Genomic DNA, 27,729 nt, shown 5'->3' with positions numbered 1-27,729 from the left:
ACTTCTGCTCCACTCTAGAGTTATTAACTTACACGATTTACATACACGCGCATTTTCTCACGTTCTTTAACCGCGACTTTTTCTATCGTTTTGGCAATCACATCATGAAATTATGAAAATTGTTATGCCAATAGCGCTTTTTTTTTCGTTAGGGAGCGTTTTGTGATTATTTTTCGATTTTAGTTTCTTTTTTGAAAGTTTGTTAAATCAAAATCAATAAAGCGAAGTTATTGAATTTTTTTTAATTAAGATTAATTAAATTTTAGTTGCTTTTTTTACACGCTAAACTTCCTTTTCGGTGAATTATTAGAGAAATCTAGAATATGCTTAAAAAACAAAGTAAATAAATAATTTTAACCAATTTGATATATTTTCAATATACAAATGTAACACTCTGACCTTATTATATACACTTAAAACAATAATAAAATATTCAATCAACGTTAATAAATTCGCATTCAAAATAATAACTTCAAAGCACATCATTATTTGTAGGTGCCGTTTTCCACCCAGTTTTCCACCAACATACATACGTATATAAATATATATACACGCATAGATTATTTTCTTCTAATAATATTGTTCAATTTGTCTTCAACTATCTTATGCCCTCTTTTTTGAAGACAAGGTACACTTTCGTTAATTTTTTTTTTTTTTTTGCATCAAAAAGTGGACACGGAATCTTTCTCGTAATATATATCGAAAACGCTTCACGAAGGTAAACGTTATCTTCTTCAGTCCAACCCTTCAAGGTTTTCTTTGACTAAATAAGAACATTAAATTATAAGCAACAACAAAATTTAAATACTATACTATTAAGGCTTTATTTATGATTTTAAAACAAATTTTTCTTTTTAAAAAAAAGACAATAACCTCTTCGTGCATGTTTTGTCTTTAATTTTGTATTTTTTTATACTCAACATGAATTAATTCATTTTTTTTTCCACACCTGTTTGTCTTAGAAGCTTTATTATTTATCATATCATATTGTATATAAAATGACACTAAGTAGTTAGAAACAGATTTACAACAAGGTTTTTTACCATACAAAAAGACGATTTTACAACGGAATGTTTAAGACAAAGTATGAGGTGCCTATCTACAGAACGCTTTAAGTCACAAAAATAAAAAGTGTAAGTTAATTCCATTTCCACATTCTACTAAAATCTGAAAATTTAAATATTAGATACTACATACTGAAAATTTAAATATTAGTCCAATAAAAAAAAAATTATGGTTTTAAAACTGGACAAAGAAAATATCTGTTTCTATTGATGCTAAGCGTAGTTTAGTGTTTCGTTGCTTTCTTAAAATGAGTTTACTTGAACTTAAGGCGTTTTGAAAATGGGCTACTTATATACTCACCTTAACTAACATATAAAAAAATTTTAATCACAGGTAACCAACATTTATAAGCAGAAAAAAAAAACGTCAAATAAAAAATAAAAAAGTTCTAAATTAAAAAAAACAAACTAACCATTTTCTCCAAAACCATTTTGTAATAGTGAATCGATATTCTTATTTTGAATGCATTTTGCATCACCATTATCCATAGCAAGAAGAACTTTTGTTAATTCTATGGTAGAATCCTCATGTCGATACCAATTTTGATGGACATCTTTAGTATGCCCCATGTGATTTGTAAGCCACAAAAGCTCAGAATTATTTGTCTAACAACTGCAGAGTGGTTGACAAATACTTTCTAGTTCTAGTTGATGTAATAAGCTTTGGCTTAGATAAATTAAGCTTTTTTGTTATAGATTGCAGTGCATCCCAACCACGTAATTTATGACAGCCTGTACCACAGGCAAACACAAAATTGTGTTTTTGGAAAATATTAGCGTAATGCCTTGAGCTGATTAACAGTCTGACTGCATCTACAACTTCCTCAGTAAAAATAATTGGAACTAATGCTTTCACAGTAAAACCTAATTTAATAACATATACAACATAAAAAAAAAAAAAAAAAACATTAAAATTGTTATGTCTGAATAAAAACAAAATGTCTGAATAAAAAATAAAACTCTTAATATCTGAATAAATATATTAATATAAAATATTATTAAAATTTTAATAGGTGAATAAATTCCATACCTCTCCTTTTTTTTTTTTTTTTTGCCTTTAATGTAACATAGTTTGAATCGTTCAGCAAGCTTTTTTTCTATTGGATCGTCTAAAGCATCTATGTCAGCAGTTTGGCATTTCCACCTACCGTTTTCTACTCAATCTGGTAGTGTTAACTTTCCAGGTTCTCCACCTCTCCTAGCATTAAATGTTAGTATTCTTACATAAGTAAGTTTACACAAATGTATATATTCATTAGATGTATTGTTTAAATACTTGGTGATTTTGCTAACACAATAATTTCTTAAAACTTATGTCGCTTTCTTCCGGCAACATTTCTAGAGCATTACCTTTTCTTAAATCTTATACACTGCATGCATTATTTAATAAAATGCTGTAGTCTGATTCCATAGGCTCTAAAAAATTCCGAATGTTTTCAACCATGTCTTGTAAGCCTAGTTTCAGGTACTCTAACTTGACTATTATAGCTAGAGTTTTTAATGAATATCCTATTCTTATATCTCTTACAGATGCATCTTCTGAAATGAATTGTTTTCTGTATTGCAACAATAACTTTGCTAAAACTTATATTATTTGCTTATATCATGGTAACAGTCTCTTTCTTTCTTACCAACTTCTACTGCTCCATAAGTCAATAATAGTTTATCATTGCGAATAATTAGATAAAATTCATCATGTTTCATAGTTGTAAGTGCTCAAGTACAACTCTAGCATTTCTGATCAAACTGGATTCTCCTACAAGAAGCTTTTATGTAACTTATTTCCTTGTTATCACTGCTACGCCTAAAACAATTTGAAACATGTTCGCAAAGTTTCCTTGCTCAGAAGAAACCATTAAAATATTCACAAGGTAATAGCTCATCATCTTTGTTGACTGTACATTTTCTTACAGATGTTATTTTTTTAGAATTTTTAATGTTATTTATATTTATATTAAAATCATCTTTCCTCTCTATATAAGTCCACATATTCCTTCGCTCTTTGCTTTTTTTTGGAAAACTAAGGGCTTCTGTAACAAGTTCTTCATGCTTATGAATATGTTCTAAATGCCTTGGGATTTTAGAAAGAAGATCGATTTCACAAACAAGTTTTCGCCACCATAGATTAGGCGCCTTATAGTTGTATCTAATTTCAGTGCCTTGTAAAATTGTCGTATGTGCAAAGATACTCAAACATGGCTGAAAATCCACCATTATAACTTTAATAATAGCATTTGCACTCTTTATAGGACTATCATTTATATATTCACCAATAAATTTAGTGTTATTTGCATCTATGCTAAATTCAAAAAAAAAAAATTTTTAATTGAACCAGTTCATTAAAATAATTAAAATAATTTTCTATACAATATTTATATGCAGTTGGATCGCATTCTAAAGAAGGTACATTGTTTCTAGATGGCTATCTCTTATTTTCCATGTTGATTTCAAAATGTTCTAAATATATTATTTAATTACATTTTTAAAAATATTGCCTTCCTTTTAAATTTTACTATTACTGTATATTACTTAAACAATTTAACATTCATAGTTTAGAAAAATATTGTTTCAATGTCTTAGTTATGGTGCATAAATTTTTATGGCACCATTACCAGGACATATAAACACCAAAATAACAGTTTGTGTTGACTATATTTTGCTATGCATTAATCTTTGTAATGGTGCAAAATGCGAGTAAATTTGTTAAACAACTACTTTAGGTTTTTCAAATTAAAAATTAAAATAAATAAAATAAGAACTTCTTCAACTTTCAAAAAAGTAACAAGCAACAAAATAACTTGTTACTTTGTTAGATTTCATTAATATCATTATATATTATTAAATTATGTAGAAATTATAAATATAGACTATGCTAATGCATATAAATTGACTAAAATATTAATACAGTTGATACTTTTAATTATAATATAATTTATAGTAACATATTTAAATTATAGTAAATACCTATGTAAATTATAGATACTCTAATATTATTAAATAAGGTTTAATGCTTAAAATATTTTATGATATAGAAAACAAAATGATAGGGTAAACAAAACAAAAAATTGATTAAATACTTTAATTAAATAAGAGTTTATTATCACCGGATAATTAACTCTAATTTAATATTAAATTTTATATCAGAGAACATATTTAATATTATATTTAATATCTAATTTAATATTATATTTAACATCGGAGAATATATAAGACATTATATATAAAATCTTATATTTAATATCGGAGTCTCAGTTACAGTGCATCAAAACAAATATTTAAAAAAAAAAATTAGAACAAAACAAAATCTTAACTAAATCTCAGGTCTTATTACCTTTTTTTAAAGAATTTGTTTTGATTTAATCTATAAAAAATAATTTTTCGGTGCACCATAACTTAGACTCTGAAAAAATCATGCAATCTAAGCCAGTGTAAACTTAATAATGGTCAGAACTCAACCATTTTAAATTTAAAAATGGTGAAGAATTACAAGTTATATATTACTAACTTTTTATATATAAAAATAAAAATTCTAATACTGTTTTATGAATTTTTAAATTAGTTTTAATTAAATACATTTAATGCTTATATGTATTACAGTTAATACTTTTTTTAGACGCCCTTACTGACTTGTAAATATTATCTTTTTTCTAGATTTTGATCAATCTCTCTGAGAGAAATTAAAAGTTTGAAATTAAAACTTAAAGATTAAGAGTCTCTCACAAAAAATAATTTTTGATGCACCGTAACTGAGACTCAGAGCAATGGGGAAATCATACTTTTTATGTCATTGTAAACTTAATAACCGCCGAGACTCTTTTACTTTCAATAAATCTATAAAAATAAATTTTTTATTGTTTAAATGGTAACATATATTTTATAAATTATTATAAATTATGTTTACAAATTTTAATTCTTAATTGCACCTTTATCGGTACCAAACGAGGCATACTCTGAAATTACTACGAAACGACAGAACATTTATTTACTCTTGTTTTAAACACCGTTAATGAGAAATTTGATCATTTTTCAAGATTTTAATTAAATCTCTTAAAATATTTTTTTGATGCACCGTTACTGAGACTTAAAGCTTTGAGAAATCATAATTTCTAAGCAATTGTAAAGTTAATAACGTTCAAGACTCCTTTACTTTTAAGAAATATATAAAAAGAATATATATTCAATTGTTTAAACGATAACATTTTTTGACTACTTTAAGAAAGAATTTACTTACATTAATTCTACATTGCACCATTAGCGGGACTGAACGTGGTACACTCTGAACTAATACTCTAAATTAACGCCACAATATTTACACAGAAAAAGATTCGAAACCATGTGCCGGTAAAAATGACTTTAAAAAGAGCCGGTAAAGATACAAGAGTCATATTCTCCCGAACTTTAAAATGTGCAATCGAATGCAAAAGTGCAGAGACGTTTTCAAACTGAGTTATGAAGAAAAATTTCGTGAAAATGATTCAAAAATACTTTCTTATTTTCATTTTTTTTAAACTTACTATTACTAGTTAAAAGATAATAAAAATATACAAACCCCCGTCATGTATTTTTGAATTAAGATTTTTCAGATATTCAGACATGAGGCAAACTTTTTCTATTGATTTTTTTCAATGCACCGTTACTGAGACTCAAAGAAAAATCAATGATTCTAACCCATTGTAAACTTGATAACGGTCGAGACCCGTTTATTTTCAAGTAATAACTAAAAATAAAAAAATTCAATAATGTATTAAAAATTTAATATTTAATTTAAAATAAATAAAACACGTTTATGTTTATTTGTCAGATAACACTTGCTTTTTTTTTTATCACCGTTACCGAGACGTATTAGATTATTTTTCTTCTAGATTTTGTTTTTTTTTATTCTCTAAAAAAAAAATTTTTTTTGAAGCTCCGAAACTGAAACTCAGATTAAATTCATACTTTCTGAACGAAGAACTGTAAAGTTTGTTAACATAGAAATATTCTAACAATAGTTCTAATTATTTGCTAATATAAAAGTTTTCCAACAAATATTTTAACCATTTGTTAAACAATAAGATTATGTTTTTTAATAACTAATAATTGAATTTACTTACCTTAATTCTTTATTGCACCTTTTTTGGTACTGCACGTGGCATACTGAAATATAACTTACACGGAACGACAGAATATTTATACAAAAATAATTATTTAAACCATCAACTAGTAAAAATTACTGATGAAAGTGCTGAGGATGGTTCAAAAGTCAATTCAACACAAAATTGAACAAACTTTAAAATGTGTATTAGAGGCTCTATTATAGAGCAGGGCCAACGACGCCGGGAGAAAAAGGTCAAAGAGCACGGGACCTCCCCCAAATTTTTTAAAACATTTTTTTTCGTTTTTATCAGAGTTTCTAGATTTAGAAGACTTTTTTAGAAATTGATGATTGTGCCCATCCACTTTAAAACCCATGTCGTATGTTTTGTAGAGTACTGGAACGCAAAAGAACAAAGAGACATTTAAAATGAGTCTTGAAGAAAAAATTCGTAAGGGAAAATCATTTAAATGAATTTAAACAATTTTTTTTAATCTTACTAAACGGATAAAATAAAATTTTTTTTTTATAAAACCATTTCGATAAGATTATAAAATAAATAAAAATAAAAAAAAAATATTATATATTATAAAATAAATATTAAAATAAAAATTAAATATTTGATACAGCATTTATCAAATATTTAATTCTTATTTTAAATAAAGAAGGCATGAACTTCCTTGTTAGATTAATCACCTATAATTACTTTTTCAAAAAAAAAGAGTAAAAAAAATTGTAGACGATTATAGATTATTGTGGAAATTTTTCATGTATAAACTTTAAATTATTAGCTTAATCTTCTGTAGACATATGATGTCGTTTTTTCGTATTTTAATTAACAGTTATGGTTTTAAATGGAGTGAATCTTTAAGGCAATGATCTTCTTGTATCCTTAAAATGAATATCTCATGCTTCAATCGTTTTCGGCGTTTAACAGATCTTTCTCTTTTTCTATATCGTTGTTGAGATCTGATTCTCAAGTAAAAATACCTTGTAACAAGTTAAGAACAAATTTTTAAACCTTCCAAACCCATGATACTTACTTTATTTCTGTTAAAAAATATAGCCAGTTTTTTTAAAACTATATTTGCAAGACTAATGCAAACATTCAAGTTCTTTGATGCGAATTTATGAATTGCTGTGCAGTAATCTTTTTTAATTTTAATTTTACAAAGATAATTTATTGTTGACTTCATTAAAGACAACTACAATAACAAACACTAATAAAGAAAACTTTGATAAAACTTGTCAACTACTGGAAGTTTCTGAAAAAGTTTATTAAAACTAGTTTGTTGCTTCTTGCCGCAATGTATTTCATTTTAATTGGATTCGGAATTTAGTTTACAAAATTAACTGTAAATATTTTATAAATAACTTAAGTAAAAGGAGTTTTTTACACTATATAAAACTCATTTTTGTTTCAACGCAAAATTTTGTTCATTCAAAATTTATCAAATCAAATTTTAGATTGCATATATTTAAGCATAAAGGCGAGTAGCTTTACACGCAAAGAATTCTATATAAATATATTTTTTTAAATATATTAAAGTTTTTTTTATCTTAAAATATTACAAATAGAAGTACAAGGCCAACCACCAAGAATTACAAAAACTGAATTGCTTTTAAACATTCTTAAAAAAAATTTATTGAATAATTATTGAACAAACAAAAAAAAGTAGCCTCCCTCCCCGTCCCCCGTTGTAAACCTAATAATGGTTTAGATTCCTTTATTTTCAAAAAATATATAAAAGTAAACATCATAGTCGTGTTAAAAACTCAATATTTTATTTAAATGGAACTAAAAACATTTATGCTAATTTGTCAGGTATAACATGCTTCTTTTTTAGTAACTGAGACTTATTAACTTGATCATTTTTTTAAATTTTGTTTTGTTTCAATCTCTATAATGTATAATTTTTTGATGCACCGTAACTAAGACTCAGAGAAAAATCAAACTTTCTTAGCCGTTTTAGATTTAGTAACGATTGAAAACCCTTTATTTTAAAAAATGTATAGAAATAAATATTCTAACCATGCGTTAAAAGTTCAATATATAACTTAAACTGAATTAAGAACGATTATGCTTATTTGTGAGTAATTACATACTTCTTTTTTGAAGCACCGTTACAGAGACTTACTTAGTTAATCCATTTTTATAGATTTTGTTTTGTTTCAATCTCTCTAATATATAAATTTTTAATGCCCCGTAACAGAGACTCATGGAAAAGACAAACTTTCTAAGCCATTATAAACTTGAAAACTGTTTAGAAACCTTCATTTTCAAAAATATATAAAAATAAAAACTCTAACTATGTATTAAAAGTTTAATATTTAATTTAAATTGAACTTAAAAATGTTTATGTATTACTCGCTATTGTTATTAAACCACCGTTACTGAGACGTTACGTTAATCTTTTTTCTATATTTTGTTTTCTTTTTAACACTTAAATGTATAAACTTTAGATGCACCATAACTGAGACTCAAAGACAAGTCAAACTTTCTAAGCTATTGTAAACTTAATAACGGTTGAGAAACCTTTAATTTCAAAAATATATAAAAAATGATATTCTAACCATGTATTGAATGTTCAAAACTTAATTTAAATTGAGTTTAAAACGTTTATGTTTATTAGTCACGTATTACACGCTTTTTTTTTTAAACCACCGTTACTGAGACTTATTACGTTAATCTTTTTTCTAGATTTTGTTTTGCTTTAAACTCTCAAATATATAAACTTTTGATGCACCATAACTGAGACTCAGAGAAAAGTCAAACTTTCTAAGCTATTGTAAACTTAATAACGGTTGAGAAACTTTTAATCTCGAAATATATAAAAAAAGACTTTCTAACCATGTATTAAATGTTCAATATGTAATTTAAATTGAGTTTGAAACGTTTATGTTTATTAGTCACGTATTACACACTTTTTTTTTAAACCACCGTTACTGAGAATTGTTATGTTAATCTTCCTTCTCGATTTTGATTTGCTTTAAACTCTCAAATGTTGAAATTTTAGATGCACCGTAACTGAGACTAAGAGAAAAGTCAAACTTTCTTAACCATTGTAAACTTATTAACGGTTGAGAAACCTTTAATTTCAAAATGTGTATAAAAAAAGATGTTCTTATCATGTATAAAAAGTTAAATACTTAATTTAAATTGAAATAGGAATGATTATGCTAATTTGTCAGGAATTACATGCTTCTTTTTTTGCACACCTTTACTGAGACTTATTAGGTTAATCTTTTTTTGAGTTTTCGTTTTGTTTTAAACTCTTAAATATATAAACTTTAGATGCATCATAAACGAGTCTCAGAGAAAAGTCAAACTTTCTAAGCTATTGTAAACATAATAACGGTTGAGAAACTTTTAATTTTGAAATTTTAAAAAAAGATATTCTAACCACGTATTAAATGTTTAGTACTTAATATAAATTAAATTAAAAACGTTTATGCAAAGTTGTCACGTATTACACGCTTTTTTTTAACCCACCGTTACTGAGACTTATTACGTTAATCCTTTTTCTAGATATTTTTTTTTTTTACTCTTAAATGTATAAACTTTAGATGCACCATAACTGAGACTCAAAGAAAAGTCAAACTTTCTTAGCTATTGTAAACTTAATAACGGTTGAGAAACCTTTAATTTTAAAAATGTATAAAAAATGATATTCTAACCATGTATTAAATATTCAATACTTAATTTAAATTGAGTTTAAGACGTTTATGTTTATTATTCACGTATTACACGCTTTTTTATTAAACCACCGCTACTGAGACTTTTTACGTTAATCTTCTTTCAAGATTTTGATTTGTTTTAAACTCTCAAATGTTTAAATTTTAGATGCACCGTAACTGAGACTAAGAGAGGAGTCAAACTTTCTTAACCATTGTAAACTTATTAACGGTTGATAAACCTTTATTTTCAAAAATATATACAAATAAATTTTCTTATCAAGTATTAAAAGTTAAATATTTACTTTAAATTGAACTAGGAATGATTTTGCTTATTTGTCAGGAATTACATGCTTCTTTTTTTACGCACCTTTACTGAGGCTTATTACGTTAATTTTTTTTCAAGATTTTGTTTTCGTAAACTTAATAACGGTTGAGAAACCCTGACATTGTAAACTTAATAACTTAAACTCAACAATAACGGTAAATAATATTGTAAACTTAATAAGGGTTGAGAAACCTTAAGTTTCAAAAATATATAAAAATAAATATTCTAACCATGTATTAAAATTTCAATACTTAATTTAAATTAAATTAAAAACGTTTATGTTTATTTGTCACCTATTACACGCTTTTTTTTTAACCCACCGTGACTAAGACTTATTACGTTAATCCTTTTTCTAGATTTTGTTTTGCTTTAAACTCTCAAATATATAAACTTTTGATGCACCATAACTGAGACTCAGAGAAAAATCAAACTTTCTAAGATATTGTAAACATAATTACGATTGAGAAACTTTTAATTTCGAAATATATATAAAAAGATAACTGTATGTATAAAATTCTAGCTGTAATGTATTAAATTTTCAATACTCTATTTAAATTGAATTAAAAACGTTTATGCATATTAGTCACGTATATCACGCTTTTTTTTTAATCCACCGTTACTGAGACTTACTACGTTAATCTTTTTTCTAGATTTTGATTTGTTTTAAACTCTCTATTGTATAATTTGTTGAAGCACCCTAACTGAGACTCAGATAAAGTTCAAACTTCTTAGCCATTGTAAACTTATTAACGGTTGAGAAACCTTTAATTTCGAAAAATATATATAAATAGATGTTCTTTTCATGTATAAAAAGTTAAATATTTAATTTAAGTTGAAATAGGAATGATTATGCTAATTTGTCAGGAATTTCATGCTTCTTTTTTTGCGCACCTTGATTGAAACTTATTAAGTTAATCTTTTTTCTAGATTTTGATTTGTTTTAAACTCTCTTATTTATAACTTTTTGATGCACAGTAAATAAGACACAGATAAAATTCAAACTTTCTAAGCTATTGTTAATTTAATGACGACTGAGAAACCCTACATTTTAAAAACAGTCAAAAATAAATATTTTAATTATGTGTTAAATGTTCAATATTTAATTTAAATTGAACTAGTAACGATTATGCCTAATTGTCAGGTATTACATACTTCTTTTTTTAGGCACCTTTACTGAGACTTATTAAGTAAATCTTATTTCTAGATTTTGTTTTTTTTTAATAAAAATGCAAAGCTACGCATTTAACAAGGAAGTTTGCGCCACCCTCCATTTCAATGTCGCATTACTTTGTTTTTTGGTTTTAAATTTATATGTATATATATATATATATATATATATATATATATATATATATATATATATATATATATATATATATATATATATATATATATATATATATATATATATATATATATATATATATATATATATATATATATATATATATATATATATATATATATATATATATATATATATAAATTTGTCGTTAAAACTAATTATTTTTGTTTTTGTAAAATATGCAAGACAAAATAGTCTTCATGCAGAGCCCGTAATACTCCGTAAATAGTATAGCAATTAAAAACTTGTCATTAAAATTTTTTATCAAAGACCAAAAAATAAATATAGCTTTAGAAGAAGTCCTCCATTTTTTGTTTACTTAAATTTGTTTCGTTTAGTTTTAATTTAAAATTATTTATGTTTGCAATTATTTTGATGTCGTTTCTAATTACTATGCTTCGTAATTGTGAAAGCTGTGAAAGAAAACTTAGCGGCTTAAAAATGAGTTTTAGCTTAAATATAATTATTGTTTGCATGCCTAGTAAGATACTTGTGCTGTATTTTTCTAGATAGTGCTTTAAAAACACTCAACATCGTATCGTTATTAATTTTGTACACAAAAATGAAATGATGATATATATTTATTTTCTACACTCAAAATTTTTAGATTAATAATTAGTGGTTGTGAATGAGAAAGACGGTCTGCTTAGAATATGATCCTTATGGTGGTAGTACCCCAAAAAACAGGCTAAAACTTTTTTTTTCAAAATATAAACTTTTACAATTTTCATTCATTTATTATGTCTACTTTTTTAATAAAAAAGAAGAAATTCAAAATAAAAAAAAAGTTAAAACGGCTGAATAAATTTGGTACTGGATCATATAACGCCTTAGCAACAGGTCTTAAAGATATATTTCTTTCAATATCTTGAAAAATACAAGTCCAATTTCTATAGTTTTTTATGTGTTTATGGCTAAATTGTTCCTTAAAAAGGTTTTATTTAACAACATAATGAAGCAGAAGATACTGCATACGACAGCGGTGCTTTTTATTGTGTAAAAAACTTAATCTACTTTTAGTATTTATTTTAATTGCGTTTTTCCAGCAATTAACTTTTTGGGCATTTTTTAGTTTTTTAGCAAAGATAACTTTTTAACCGCACATTGGAATTTTTTCAAATTTTCAGCAATTATTCTTGAGTGTATTAGTGATGTGCCCGACGGAACAAAAGTTATACTGTTAGCCCCCCCCCCCCCGGTTGTACGGGCCTGTTAACATAATTAAGATAACAATGAATAAAAAATAAGTAGATATACTTAGTAGAAGTAGATATAAAGTATTTCAATATTTTTAAAAATTTTATTTTTGAATAATTTTATGTGATTTATCCATGTGGCATTACTGTTATGCGCTTATTGTATGTGCTGGCATAGAACCATGAACATCTAGGGAGGGGGGGGGCAGTGCTGGATTAGGAGGCCCTGAAATAGTTTTAAGAATCTTTTTTTTTTAACATTTTATAGTCCTTTTTTCAGTGAATTTTTGAAAAATTATTTATTTGACAAATTATTGGGAAGGGAGAGGGGCAAATGCCCCTGCGGCCCCTACCCCCGGTTGCTACGGCCCTGTTAACACAATTAAGATAACAATGAATGAAGATAAGTAGATATACTTAGTAGATAGTAAATATAAAGTATTTCAATATTTTTTAAAATTTTATTTTTGAATAATTTTATGTGATTTATCCATGTGACATTATTGTAATGCGCCTATTGTATGTGCTGGCATAGAACCATGAGCATCTTCTTTTTGAGCCAGATTTCTAACCACTGCGCCACGGTTCTTAAAACTATGCTTAACTTGAAATAATACCCTCCTCCTATAAGATTTTTAAAATTTCATAACTTTACAGACAGTTTCAATAGTTACAGGATATTATATTTATATTTAAATAATCTAAACATTGAATAGAAAATTTCCATTTGTGTAAAATAAATATAATATTTTTTACAATTTTGCCAGAAAATAGGTCCTTTTTGAATTGGAACTCTCTGCGTCAGCGAGTCCTGCAATACCATAGTTACAACATAGGACTCAAGGTTGCTTAAAGTTAAAATTTAATCTCAAAGCCATATTACGTTTCATTGAAAATTTTATGAAAAAACAAAAAATCTATTTCGTCTAACTGTTTCGCGCGATGTTCTGATAATCACTTTAAAAATTAGACAAAATGTTATTTAATAAAATCAAGCAATGATCAAATTGAAACTTTGATAAATACAATTGCACAAAAAATTCTTTACAAAATAACTTTAATACAAATAATTAGTATATTTTAATATTGTGGTTTATCCTCCACCGGCTAATTGCCATATAGAGGCCACATATCAAAACCCGTGAAGGTAAGTTCAGCTCACTAAAGAGCATCATATACTGCTTTGAAGGATCAGGAGTAAGTGAGTTTAAAAAAAAATTGAAGTAAACAAGAGTAAAAGTGAGAAGAAGTTGAGTTAGAAAGATAGCACAGAGAAAAGCGGACAGATGTGGTGCAAGATGTAAGAATGTGCAGTTTGACAAAAAAAACATTATAATAAGTATTTTGTTGTTTTAGTATTCTTGATACTTGTATATTTTTGTAAGTTTGAAATAGAAAAACGTAGCTTAGCTATGTTTTAGCTTCTTTTCTTCTGCGTATGCTTCAAAGCACTTGTCGTTATAAGATTTTTAAATTGCTCAAAATCTTGCGCATACTCATTTCCCTTTACTTTTTAGCGTAGAGTTTGTGCTCTAAAAATATAACTGTTTAGAGCAGCGCAATATATTATTGAATTGATTTTTAAACAAGAATTGAATATGTTGAAACTCAAGTCATTATGGAGTTGATATTAGAACTGAGAATTCAATGTAACGTCATCAAACTTACCGGAAATCAAAGTTATATTTGGTATGAAGCTCGTTTGTTGTTATTGTATTTGCCACAAATTGTTTAACAAATTAAAAATAACTACGCACCAAAAAATACCTAAGATGTCCGACAAAATAATGTCCGAAAATCAAGACTAAAATGAAAAAAAAAAAATGAGTGCAATATAAATGCAGCCTAAAGTCAAGTCCCAAGATTGGTGCAAAAAAAAAAGCCTTACTTCGAAATATCACCATTACCGGGACATGCGAATTTAATCGTTTTGAATCTGTCATATGATAAGCAAACATACATAAATACTAATTACCTTAACATTACATTACAAAAAAGTAAACATAAAAAAAAAACTCGAGTTTAGGAAAGTCCCGGTTGCTGGACGCCAAAAGAGGTCTCACTAAAGGTGCGGATGTACGTACGTATGTATGTATGTATGTATGTATGTATGTATGTATGTATGTATGTATGTATGTATGTATGTATGTATGTATGTATGTATGTATGTATGTATGTATGTATGTATGTATGTATGTATGTATGTATGTATGTATGTATGTATGTATGTATGTATGTATGTATGTATGTATGTATGTATGTATGTATGTATGTATGTATGTATGTATGTATGTATGTATGTATGTATGTATGTATGTATGTATGTATGTATGTATGTATGTATGTATGTATGTATGTATGTATGTATGTATGTATGTATGTATGTATGTATGTATGTATGTATGTATGTACGTATGTATGTATTCAAAAAGGCTTTTCAAAGTTATTTAACGAATCATTTGTTTTTTACATTGTTTTGTTATTTACTGTTATACGTTGATTTTTTTTTACATAATTAAAAACGAAGAATGACAGTTATTTAAATCAAAAGTAAAACGAAAAAGTTTTTGTGTTAAAAAATATTCTAAATTATATGATACATTTATTTTTTATTTTTGTTTTAACATATAATTTATGCTTTATGTTTATAACGTAACATGAAAAAACTTTAATTATTAATCTTTTTTAAATAAACTAGTGAATCAAAAAAAAATTCTTTTTTCAAATCCATGCTTTATGCAAGCAGAATTCTATTGGGCCTAGAAATTCTTTTTTTGTTATCTTTTGTAGAAGGAAAAGTTACTGTTTTTTTTTTTTTTAAATTTAAAAATTACTGTTTTTACTAAATATTTGTTTTTTAACTTAATAACTTAAGACTTTAAAAACAATAGGTTTTGAATCGCTGCGCTTTAATGTCTTCGAAACTGCAAATAAATTGCAATGATTTTTGTGACGTAATACGCAATTCATATCAAATAAATAAAATGTATGGGAAAATACTAATTAAATTTTTGTTAACTTAATTAACTTTTTTTGGTCAAATTTTTCCATTTCCTTGTATTGTCATCAAAAACGATTAAGTGTGCAAAATTTGAGCAAAATTGGTTGAGAAAAAAGCCTTCAAAAATTGATTTCAAATTTTGTGACACACAAACATATATATATATATATATATATATATATATATATATATATATATATATATATATATATATATATATATATATATATATATATATATATATATATATATATATATAGAAAGTAACCCTATATAAAGCATGGAAATAGGAAGAATATCGAGAGTTTAAATTCGAAAAATATATTTACGAAAAACATAATAAAGATAAGTGTTATTTTTGGTTTGTTGGTGTTAACTTACATTGCTTATAGACCAATTTTTAGAAATAAAAAAGTAAAAGATTTTAACCCGAACGTTCAACATTAACATTATTCGGGTTTTTATACTGACAACCAAATTGAATTAAAATCCAACGTTTTATCTTATTCGTTGTTTGGAAAAAACTGGGGTAAATACGGAATATATGTTGAAAGCGTTGCAAAAGAGGCAGCCAATAGTAGTTTTTGTAAAAGCTGAAGAGTTTGAATTTATTACGACGCCAACTCGATAACACTAAGTATCCTTGCAACATTAAGAGAGCGTTATCAAGATTTAGAGTTTTTTAATGTTAGCTACTTTGTCAATCTAGAGATTATTAACGGAATGGTGTGAAGATTTTTTAGCGCTGGTTGATCCAAATGTAGATTTCGCCCGTATTAGAGACTTGGACTCGAAACTTTTGGTTAGAGAAGCTGATGCTGTAAAGGATTAGCTCCAATCAGTTATGCTGGTTCATTCATGAGAAATACTCATCAACATGGTACACCAATGTTAGGTGGTATGATTATGGTAATGATCAGCATGTTCGTTTGTTTGGCCGCTTGTCAGTCAGAATGTATTAATAGATGACTCTTATTTGTGTCAAAGTGTTGCTGGAAGTAAACCTTTTCCTTCAAAAAGAGACGCAAATGGAGCATTTGTAGGTGAACCCAGAGATGAAAATGGAAAATTCGTTAAATGTCCAATGGAATGTCGTCCAAAAGAACACCAAGATTGGGAGTAATGCAAATGATATCAATAATAATTTAACAAATTCAACTAAAAACATGAACAATTGGTGTAAATGATGTTAAATACTAATGAAAGAGACTTACTTTTTTAATTTGTTTTAACAAACATTTGATATGAAAAAATTACGATAATATTTTAAAATTGCATTTTATGGCATTGTTTTATTACTTTTTCTTATTATGAATATTGATATGAATTAACTTAATTTTAAACAAAAAACATTCTCTTCAATTAATGTGTGATTTTAAGAGGTCTTTACCTCACAAATTTAGACAAGAAAATTTTATGTTTAAATATTTGAAAAAAACAAACAAATTGCACAACCTTTTTTTTTTAACACTTTTACATAAGCAGAAAAATACTAAGTTGCACATATAATCAACTTTAAATTACACTCTTATATATAATTATAAATATAAAGATATTACAATAAATAATAAAAATAGTAATAGAATGTTTATAACAAAATAAATAGCCTTTTTAAAAATACACATGTCCTTACAGAAATATGTCTTATTAAAAATATGCATGCCCTTGCAGAAATATTCTATGGAACTCTATATAGAGTTCCATAGAATTCCGTAGAATGCCATGGAGTTCCGATGGAATTCCATGAGTGAACCATGGTTTTTTTAGGGATATTGAAATCCCATGGAATCTCTATTGGGGAATTTCCGTAAAAATTTTTTTTTTTAGGTTTCCCAAGAAATCCGTACGGTCTAATCACAGAACACCGCGGAAAAGCATTTAATAGGAAGTTCACACCTCCTTCTCAACCGATGTCGTAAAACTTGCCCAGAGGTAAAGTTTGAACCGCGGACCTTACATTTTTGAGGCAAGTGCGCTATCACTGCGCCACGGTATATTAGACTTTCCATGGATGAACTTATTTTTTTTTTTTTCATTGCTCATATTGCACTATGCCCAGTTAACGATTACAACTGGATCCTAGCTGGATTTAACCGAGATTAACCTGAGATTACTGGGACCGGTTTTGAGCTTGGAATCGATCTGGGTTCCAGATGGGTCCCATATGATGTAAAGTTATTTCCGCAAATTGAATCTCAAAATAACAATCTTAAACTAAAAAAAAGAGGCTTAAAATAAAGTGATTCTATTTAATTACTGAGTTTTAATAAACCTTTTGTTCAATTATTGCAATTGCTAATGGTTAAAACTATGCTGCATATGCCAAGAATAAGTCTTTTTTTAATGTTGTAATTAAAACTATTTCAGTGAATTTTGTTGTTTTTTGTCCAGTGAAACTTGTTTTTTTTCTTCTTTATTTTCGGTTACAAGCATTATCCCGAGACGACTTGAAATTGCTTTGATGTTTGCGGCTCGATGAACATCCATCTGTTTTATACTTCCATGCTGGGATTGGCACGGGGCTTCCGTGAAAGGATTATGGCTGGTTTGAAGGTGGGAAGGGATCCGTATAATGGTAGCGTTTTCCAATCAAGAGCAGTTTTATTGGCATTTTTTTCATTAAAACTTTTTAAGAAATATTTATTTTGTCAAGTATAAACATTTTACAACGATCTTGTTGTACAATTTTTATCAATAAAATTTAAATAAAAGTTAATAACGACAGGGACAAGTAGAAGACAGAAGTCTTGTCATCAAGCCCCTATAGTAAGCCTAAAATATTTTTTACAAAGTTCTTATTATATAAATTTACAAATACTCGTTATATAAAACAAGTAAAGACATAATTACAACAAAAATACGACAAACTGCAAAAATTAAATAAATACATACAGTAAGAAATATTACAAGATTTGTTTTTTGTTTTTTTATTTAAAAATACAAAAATATGTTTGTGTCTGTTAATTCAAGTAAATACTGTTTAACTATATTTTTAAAACAATTTATTGAAGTCAAACTTTTCATATTTTCATTAAGAACTATGTTCCACAGACGAGGCCCTTTATATGAAATTGAGTAATCAGATGTTTTAAGCGTTGACTTAGGTAAAATATGGATAGAGCACCTCGTTTAGTATTTATGATTTATTTTTAGAAATCGGTTATTAAAGAATTTTGGAAGCATGTCATTTTGATATTTAAACATGAGTAACAAGTTTTGGAACACGTTTAACTCATAGACATTAAAAGGTTTTATTTCCCGGAGTAACGGCTTGGAGTGGGCGTATTTATGCACATTACAAATAATTCTACGGGGTTGTTTTTGCCTAATATATATATTTTCTAATGCTGAACGGCAACTACTTGCCTAAGTAATATTATAAGTTAATTAGTAAGTAATATTATAAGTTGCCCAAGTAATATTATAAGTTAATTAGTAATATAATTAGTAAGTAATATTACAATAGCTTATGTAGCTATGGATAAAAGAGTAATATAAATCTGATAAACATTTTTTACTTAGTAGGTGTTTTGTTTTATGCATAATGTCTTTAGTTTTAGAAAGTTTGTTTTCAACTAGCGTAATATGATTTTTCCAATTGAGATGTTCATCAAATAAAATTTTAAGTGATGAAACTCTGTTAACTATACTGTTATTTATTATTAGCTGAGGAAGTTGCAGAGGCAAGTTATCGGATTTAGATCGATGATGAAATAAAATGTACTTAGTTTTACTGATATTTAAAGAGAGTTTGTTTGATTTAAACCAGTCATTACGGTTTTCTAGCTCACGATTTACTGTAAAGAAAATTGCTTTTATTCTGGAATGGGTATAAAAAAGATTATTGTCATCAGCAAAAAAAAAAATTAAACATGTTTGAAGATAGGTAAGTATCATTTACGTAAACCAGAAATAGTAAGGGTCCAAGAATAGAGCCTTTAGGAAAGCAAATTTTTTAAATAAATAAGATAAAAAATTTTTTTTTTAAAAGACCTACTGCCTCTATAGGCACCACATCTTTTTTAACTTATATGTTTGTTTTACAATATATAAAATAAAAATGTTCAAATATTTTGATAGCAATATTAAAATATTGGTTTAACAAACAACTTTGCTAGCCCAAAGAGGTTTACAAATGTTATCTAACTTCTTGTTTATTTTTGTCATGTTGCTATAAAAGCACCATGCTTACCATGTATGTTATTTATACAACAGAGTAGTATTTTATTTATACAACAGCAGTTTAGTAGTAAGTTGTAAGCCACTTATTATTTTTTAATGTTTTTATCATTTTTAAATGTTTATCTCGTTTACAACAAACATTTTAGTTTTAATGTACATTAAATAACCATTGTATTAAAATAAGCTTAGATAAGCTGTTTATTGGATAAGCTTAGATACTAATGTTCAAAAGATAACTACACCTTTGCAAGATGTAATTGAGAGCTTGAGAGTTTTAATTAAGAAACGTAAGATGTAATTTAGAAAATGAAATTTTCAAATAAGAAATTGTAGATGTAGTTGAGAAAAGTATAAAGAATACAAAGTTCTTTGTATTTTGAATTTTGTAGTCCTAATATTATAATATAATATCAATCAAATATAAAAAGTCATGAAAAAGGCATTTGAGGTTTAAGCTGTAACTGGAAAAATTCTATTGGGTGTCAATGATAACTTTCTTTTATTTTTGTTTGTAAAAAGTTTAATTGAGATTTCAGATGAATAACAAATAAAACACAAATAGTTTATTTACATAAAAATTTAAAATTTAAAGTTAAACAACATCATTAAAAATCATTACAATATTCAGTTAAGCACCAACTTGAACGTAACTTCAGTTAAGCACCAACTTTTATTTAAAATTGTTGCGTAATATGGTCGTAAGTTGTACAGCACGTGTACAATTACCTCCCATTATTGTATTTTTTGACGCAGTAAAAATTCATTTTAAATGGCAACATTTATTGTTGATATAGCTGCAATTAAATGTACATTTGCAGCTTTTGAAGAAGGTATTTTCATTATTGTTCTTTTTCCCTGTTTGGCACGTCCTTGTGTTTTTCTACAAAAAAGATTAAAATTTGTTTCATCCAACCAATCTGTCTGTTGACTATTTGTAATGTGTTCGTTGATGTTTCTAACATATTCAGCTCTTTTTTGTTTGTTTTCATTGCTATTCATTGTATTTGGCTCCTTGCGCACTTTTTTAAATGAAAATAGTCTGCCTTTGAGGTAATTGGCAATTGTGGTTGTGCTGACGCTTATATTAAATTGTCTTAATATCCTTGTTTTAATGGCCACCAATGTCAACTGCTAGTCACTTTCAATCCATGTTAGTGTTTCTTCAATTTGATTATCGGTTAGTTTTTTTGTTTAAAAACACCTCTTCCAATAAAATTTAAATATCCGCTGCGGACCCAATTGTATGCTGTTTTCTATTTGACACCTAATGTTTGCGCCAGAGTCACCTAATCGTCATTTCGCTCAGCACATTCAATTACTCTTCTTCTATCATTCGATGAAGATAAAACATAATGTTTTCTTTCAACTTGATCAGTTGTATGTATTTTTATGTCTACAAATTGGACAAGGTGGTGCTGGTTGTTCCAGAAGTGGTTGGAAATAAGTTTGGTGAAATAAATGCTTGCACGAATTCAATTTGTTAACAGACTTTCTATTAATAGTGTATTGAGAAATAACACAACGATCTTTCAATTCCATTACTGTATTACTGTTTCGCTGGTGCATACAAACTCTTAATTTGATATTATTAACTTATTAAAATGCATGTATAAGAAGATTTTTTATAATGACCTTTAAGCTTACATTGAATTCGCAATTACAAATAATGTATTCTCATATAAACATTACGATTTCTTAATTACAGCTTTTGTTTTTCAAATTACATATTGCGAAAACTTATTTAAATGTTGGGTTTCTCAATTTCATTTTAAAATTTCTTAATTGCATGTTGTGTTACTTAATTACATTCTTCGACTTCTATATTACATGTTGTATTTCTTAATTACATCTTACTTTTCTTAATCAAAACTTTCAAGTTCTCAATTACATCTTAAAAATGTGTTGAGCTATATCTTTTAATAAATATTTTTAAAATACTTTATTGTATAGTAAATATTTGTTATGTTTTTTCTTTACTATTAAATAGAAGATTTATTAAAGTATGTAAATAATCTAGTAGCGTGTGTATAAATCCCTTTATTTTTACATTATTATTTTATTAAAATTACTACCTTAAAAACCAACAGTTTGACTGGCGATATATATGATGTTGATCATCATTTATACCATTTATGACATTGTCAGTTTTTATATGCATTTAATATTTTTTTGAATAGTTTAAAAGCTGTTCAATTAGAATGGTAAATTGAGTTCAAATTAACCGAAAAGATTAAAGCGTAATTTTCGGGATTCAACTTGTAATTATGTTCCAAGACCGACTAAGTGGAGAAAGAAAACTATGATAATATTTTAAAAATATCAGAAAAGAAAGTCAATGTGCAAGATTTAAAAATAAACTCATAAAAGTAATGTTTATAAATAATACACTATTATTTATTATAATACAATTAATATTATTTCTTTATATTTAACTAATGCGAAGTGCTCGTCTAAAGTAAAAATAAATTAATTTATTCACACACTTTTATATTTATTATGTTTTTACGTTACTAAACTTGATAAATTACATATTTATTATAATTTAAATAGTAAAGTAAAAGTACAATAAGTTTATAAATATTATAGTAAGTACATAACTTTATCATTTTATTTAAAATACTATATTATCAGCAGGCAGGTTTGACAAACAATAGAAATAATGTTTTACATCTTTCAAATAGTTTAGACGAAGAAGTAAGCTTTTTTTAAATTACCATTTATAAGTAATAATATTTTTGTTGCTGCCTTGTTCTATATAAATGTTACCAACATACAAGTAACATTTATTTATGTGCATAAATCTTTTCCTTTTAAGTTAATCATTTAATTTAAACTACAACATTATCAACAGGATAGCTTGACTAGCAATAGAAATGACGTTGAACATCATGTAGATAGCTCAGACGAAGAAATAAGTTTCTTTTTTTAAATTGCAATTTAAAAGTCATATTATATTTGTTGCTGCCTTTTATTATATAAATGTTGTTAAGATGCAGGTAACATTTAGAGCAGGGTTGTCCAACGCGTGGCCCGCGGGCCAGAAGGTAGCCCTCGTCAGCCTATGGCATGGCCCGCATATCACGGTCCATTAATTTTGAATTTTTATTTTAATAAAAATTTCAAATAACAATAATAAAATAAGTTCTACAGCAACAGCATATTATTTATATATTTATAATTCGAATTATACATTCGATTTCGATTATACTTTCACTTTATAAATCCGCATTTGAAATAATAAAACGCGCGCTAAAGAAAAAACATTATTTTTATATATTTAATAAAGATGGCTTCAGCAAAAGACGTATATGTGATACTGAAAGCGGTCATGGGGGTCGTGTATTTAATCCTTCTTGGGCAACTGACTATTTTGTACATGAACAAAGTAATTCTATTATATGTCTAATTTGTTTTGAGAAAATTGCCGTGCGTAAAAGTTATAATGTGAACAGGCACTACACTACAAAACATGCTGTAAGTTATGACAAATTTAAAGGCCAATTTCGAATTGATAAGATTGAATTGTTGAAGAAAACTTTTCTTGCACAACAATCAGTGATGAAAACTAAAGTGATTAGCTCTTACAGTGCTACCAAAATAAGTTTTTTAATGGCAGAAGCTATTGCAAAAAGTGGTAAACCTTTTTGTACTGGAGATTTATTAAAAAACTGTTTAAAAATATTTTGTAAAGAGATATGTCCTGAAAAAACACCTACTGTTTAAGATCTTAGCCTCTCGCACCAGACTATTGCCAGAAGAGTTGAAGATCTATCGGAAAATATTGAATTATCATTAAAAGAAAAATTAAATAAATGTGAAGCCTATAGTCTGGCACTAGATGAATCAACAGACAGAGGTGATACTGCTCAGCTAGCCATTTTTATTAGAGGTATAACTAGTAACTTTGAAGTAATTAAAGAACTGTTTGATATTAATCATATGAAGGACACAACAAGAGAAGAAGATATTCTCTCTAGAGTGAAAAAAACATTGGTGAAATTTGAATTACCAGAAAAGAAACTCTGTGGTGTCACTACAGATGGAGCAAGTGCACTAACAGGAAAAAATATTGGATTTATTGCATTACTTAAGAAATCCATTAATCATGAAATTATTTCATATCACTGCATTATACACCAAGAGCAGTTATGTGCAAAAGTATTGGAGATAAAGAATGTTATGGAACTTGTTATTCATACTGTTAACTTTATAAGAATTCGTGGCCTTAATCACAGACAGTTCAAACAATTACTTGAAGGTTGTGGTAGTGGGGCTGAAGATGTAATTTAATTCAGCCAGGTTATATGGCTTAGTCGAGCTGCTACTCTGAAAAGATTTTGGATACTATTACCTGAAATAGTGCTGTTTCTAAAAATTAAAGGGAAAGACACAAGCTTGCTTGAAAATATTGACTGTCTGAATGATTTGGCATTTATGATTGACATGACCCAGATGTTAATGGAATTAAATCTTAAGTTGCAGGGTAAAGATCGACTTATTAGTAAATTGTTTAAAAATGTAGAAACATTTGTTTTAAAATTAAAACTTCTGAAACAACAATTAAGTTCTAAAGTACTTGTCCATTTCAAGGCATTATCAGAAAGAAATATTAATACAATTGACTCTGAAAGATATTGTACTCTTATTTTAAAAATAATTGATGAATTTGACACAAGATTCTGTGATTTTAAAAAGGAAAAAAATGAGTTAGACTTATTTGCGCATCCATTTTCCATCAAAGCTGAGACAGTTAGAAATGATATTTAAATGGAATTAATAGAATTGCAAAACAATAAAGATCTTAAAGAAACCTACAAAGAAGTAGAATTGTTAGAATTTTATAAAAAATACATGAGCATTGAAGTTTTTCCTCATTTGTGCAGACATGCTATTAAATATTTTTCACTTTTTAGAAGCACATACAACTGCGAACAGTTATTCTCAAAAATGAAGCATGTAAAAACAGAACAGAGAAATAGATTGACAGATGAACACCTTACTAATACCCTTCGAATTGCATCGTTAAATATAAAAGCAGACATAGATCATTTATGCAAATTAAAACAGTGTCAAGTTTCACATTGATCGAACTTTTGTATAACTTCACTTTGAACCTTAACTATGAGTGTAACTGTTTATTCAAATTTAAATAAAAACTTCAAATTTAACAATTTTTATTTTGGGTATTTTATGTTTGTGGCCCTCAAGTTGATTTTGAAACGAATTAATGGCCCTTATTGTAAAAAGGTTAGACATCCCTGATTTAGAGATCCTTTAGTTTGTGCATGATTTTTATTTTATTTTAACTTCCCTAGTAGGCACGTCGACGTCTATCTGACGTCGAAAAGACGTCTTTTTAGGACGTTCAGGACCGGATCTAAATGGCAACGCCAGATGACGTCTTTATAGGACTTGATAAGGACGTCTTTTCAAGACGTAAATAAGACGTGTTTTTGCGACTTTATTAAGATGTTCAGAACTAGTTCTAAATGGCAACGCCAAATGACGCCTTTTTAAGACCTAATTAGGACATCTTTTTAGGACAGATTAAAGACGTGTTTTTCAGACGTCTAAAAGTCGTGAATTTATGACGTTCAGAATTAGTGCTAAATGGAAACGCCAAATGACTTTTTTAAATAACCAAGTCTAGCCATCCTTATTTCGACGTCTAAAATACGTGTTTTTACATGACTTTTTTCATAGGTAAGGGTTAAAATTTATGCTTTCACAGAATTTTTTTGATATAAGTAAAAAATAAAAATTTGCTTAAACTTTTTTATAATATAAATGTGCTAAGTTTTATAAATTATAATTTTTTTAAACTTCTTCATCCACTTGTTAATTTCCAAGAACCAACTGTTTGAATACTTGACGTCATTCACCATCTTTTAGAATCAGGTGCGCGCTTTAGAATATTGCCAACAGCATTTTAAAGTTCTTTTTTGCTGTAGGAATCAGGTAAACAGTCCTAAACCTAAAAAAATTGTAAAGATAAGTATGTAAAAATAAAGGGGAAAGGAACAAAGAGAACTTTTATAATACACTTTATGATGTAGAATATATATATATATATATATATATATATATATATATATATATATATATATATATATATATATATATATATATATATATATATATATATATATATATATATATATATATATATATATATATATATATATATATATATATATATATATATATATATATATATATATATGTTTAAGACACACACACAAACACATATCACACGCATACGCAACACACGTATATAAAATGATGTTATTAAAAACGCTCATTTTATAGAAAAATTATTCTTACTTTGAAAGTATTCTCTTCTCAACTGCACTGCATGATGAGCCACCAATATTTAATAACTTCTATTTCTAAATTCAAAAGATAACACTAGTATAAGTGATATGGGGCAATTTAGTGCAAGTTATAGTGAGGATAGGATAATTCATTAGTGTTTTGATCAATTCAATAATATTGTGTATGTGTAAAGTGTGCAACATGTATATAATTACAGATCAAAACTTGTTTTGTAACTTATGATAGTAATTTATCCTTATAAAGAAAACTAAATATTCAACCATAATAACCCCCCCCCCTCATTTTATTTGTAGAATCGCTTCTGTGTGTATATATTTATATACAAATAATATTTCCTTCATGCATTAACTTGATGCATAAAACATATATTATTATTATTTTCATTCCCAGCCGGCACATCGAGTTTCCAACACGTGTTTGCAACTCTTGCTTGTAACGTGTTGAGCACGGTAGCCTGTTCACGTGTTTAAGACGTGTTGAGCACAATAGCACGTTCACGTGTTTAAAACGTCGCGTCGGGCACGTGAAAATCACGTAACTAGTTTCGTTACTAGTCCCTGTTGCATTTCATTTGCAACAATAGTTCAATATGAGATTTCTCGCCTCAAATAATTATATGCGCAACGAAGCATTTATTTAAATTCTGTTTACATTTCACTTGTCTGCAAAAATCTTTAACTTTCGCTAGTTAACTAGCATAAGCTAAAAATTTTCGAATTCAAAAAGAGAGAAAAGGAAGTAATAAGAACGATAATGGTTTATTACTGTTATTCAATTGATTTACATTATATACTTTTTGAAATTATGTAAAAACTATGATAGCAATCCGATTTGTATTATACTTAAACCTCCTTGCTATCGCAAATTATCGATAATATATTGCTGTTTTAATTGGCTAAATTACTTTTTGTATAACTCGAGTTTCATAGTATTGCGACTGGCTTGTCAAATTTAAGTAAATTTTGCTTTTTAAATATAACTGACAAAAACAATGCATACAAATTGAGTAAAAGAATTTGTCAACATAACAGACTTAAAAATTAAATCAGCATAGACTAATAAAATAAAAGTTTTTTAAAGTCCGTCTTCAAATGATAGACGATGCTGTTGTTTAGATGCTACACTTTAACGCGATTGCTTTTAACACTCACTTATTTTTGTTTTAAGGTATGTCTCTGAACATGATTTCCACTTTTGTGTCAAAGACTTCAACATGCACATTAATAAAGTTTCTAACTCTGTTAATGCAACGTGGTCAAAGTAGTTTTTTTCAGGTACATTATTGCGGGTCATAAGATTGACTTTATCCTATCAAAGATAGATACAATATGCCCCTTTTGTTTGCCCGCTGAAAGAGCCAAAGTATCAAACGATAATTTTAGTTTCCGTTTAAGTTCAACGTCTGCTTTCAATTTGGCTTCAAAAGGAATAAAATCTTTAAAGTGGTTAATTCGGTTAAATAAACTATTGTCATCGTTGTCCGCGTTCTTAGTTAAAACTTCAGCTAATTGACGAAATTTTTTCTCTA

At 27.0% G+C, this 27,729-nt stretch overlaps 2 protein-coding genes and 1 long non-coding RNA gene across 3 annotated transcripts; 2 read left to right on the top strand and 1 right to left on the bottom strand.

Moving 5' to 3' along the window:
- Positions 1-344: 344 nt before the first annotated feature.
- On the bottom strand, positions 345-5,422 carry LOC136082014 (uncharacterized). Its single transcript, XR_010639340.1, has 4 exons — positions 5,296-5,422; positions 2,095-3,363; positions 1,478-1,928; positions 345-763 (listed from the first exon to the last, which is right to left on the bottom strand). It is a non-coding gene; the product is annotated as an uncharacterized LOC136082014 (long non-coding RNA).
- A 15,212-nt stretch (positions 5,423-20,634) lies between these two features.
- On the top strand, positions 20,635-24,155 carry LOC136081535 (general transcription factor II-I repeat domain-containing protein 2A-like). The gene is made up of 3 exons (XM_065798860.1): positions 20,635-20,695; positions 23,152-23,499; positions 23,590-24,155. The coding sequence occupies exons 1-3, from the start codon at positions 20,635-20,637 to the stop codon at positions 24,153-24,155; spliced, it is 975 nt and encodes a 324-aa protein (XP_065654932.1).
- Positions 24,156-24,632: 477 nt separating this feature from the next.
- On the top strand, positions 24,633-24,950 carry LOC136081534 (general transcription factor II-I repeat domain-containing protein 2B-like). The gene has a single exon (XM_065798859.1). It carries the CDS (start codon positions 24,633-24,635, stop codon positions 24,948-24,950), a length of 318 nt encoding a protein of 105 aa, XP_065654931.1.
- The last annotated feature ends 2,779 nt before the right edge of the window (positions 24,951-27,729 follow it).

Source organism: Hydra vulgaris, chromosome 06 (genome assembly GCF_038396675.1).
Source record: "Hydra vulgaris chromosome 06, alternate assembly HydraT2T_AEP".
In the NCBI taxonomy this organism is placed as follows: Eukaryota; Metazoa; Cnidaria; class Hydrozoa; order Anthoathecata; family Hydridae; genus Hydra; species Hydra vulgaris.
The sequence above is the reverse complement of the archived record's forward strand: the minus strand, read 5'-3'. Positions and strand labels throughout refer to the sequence as shown.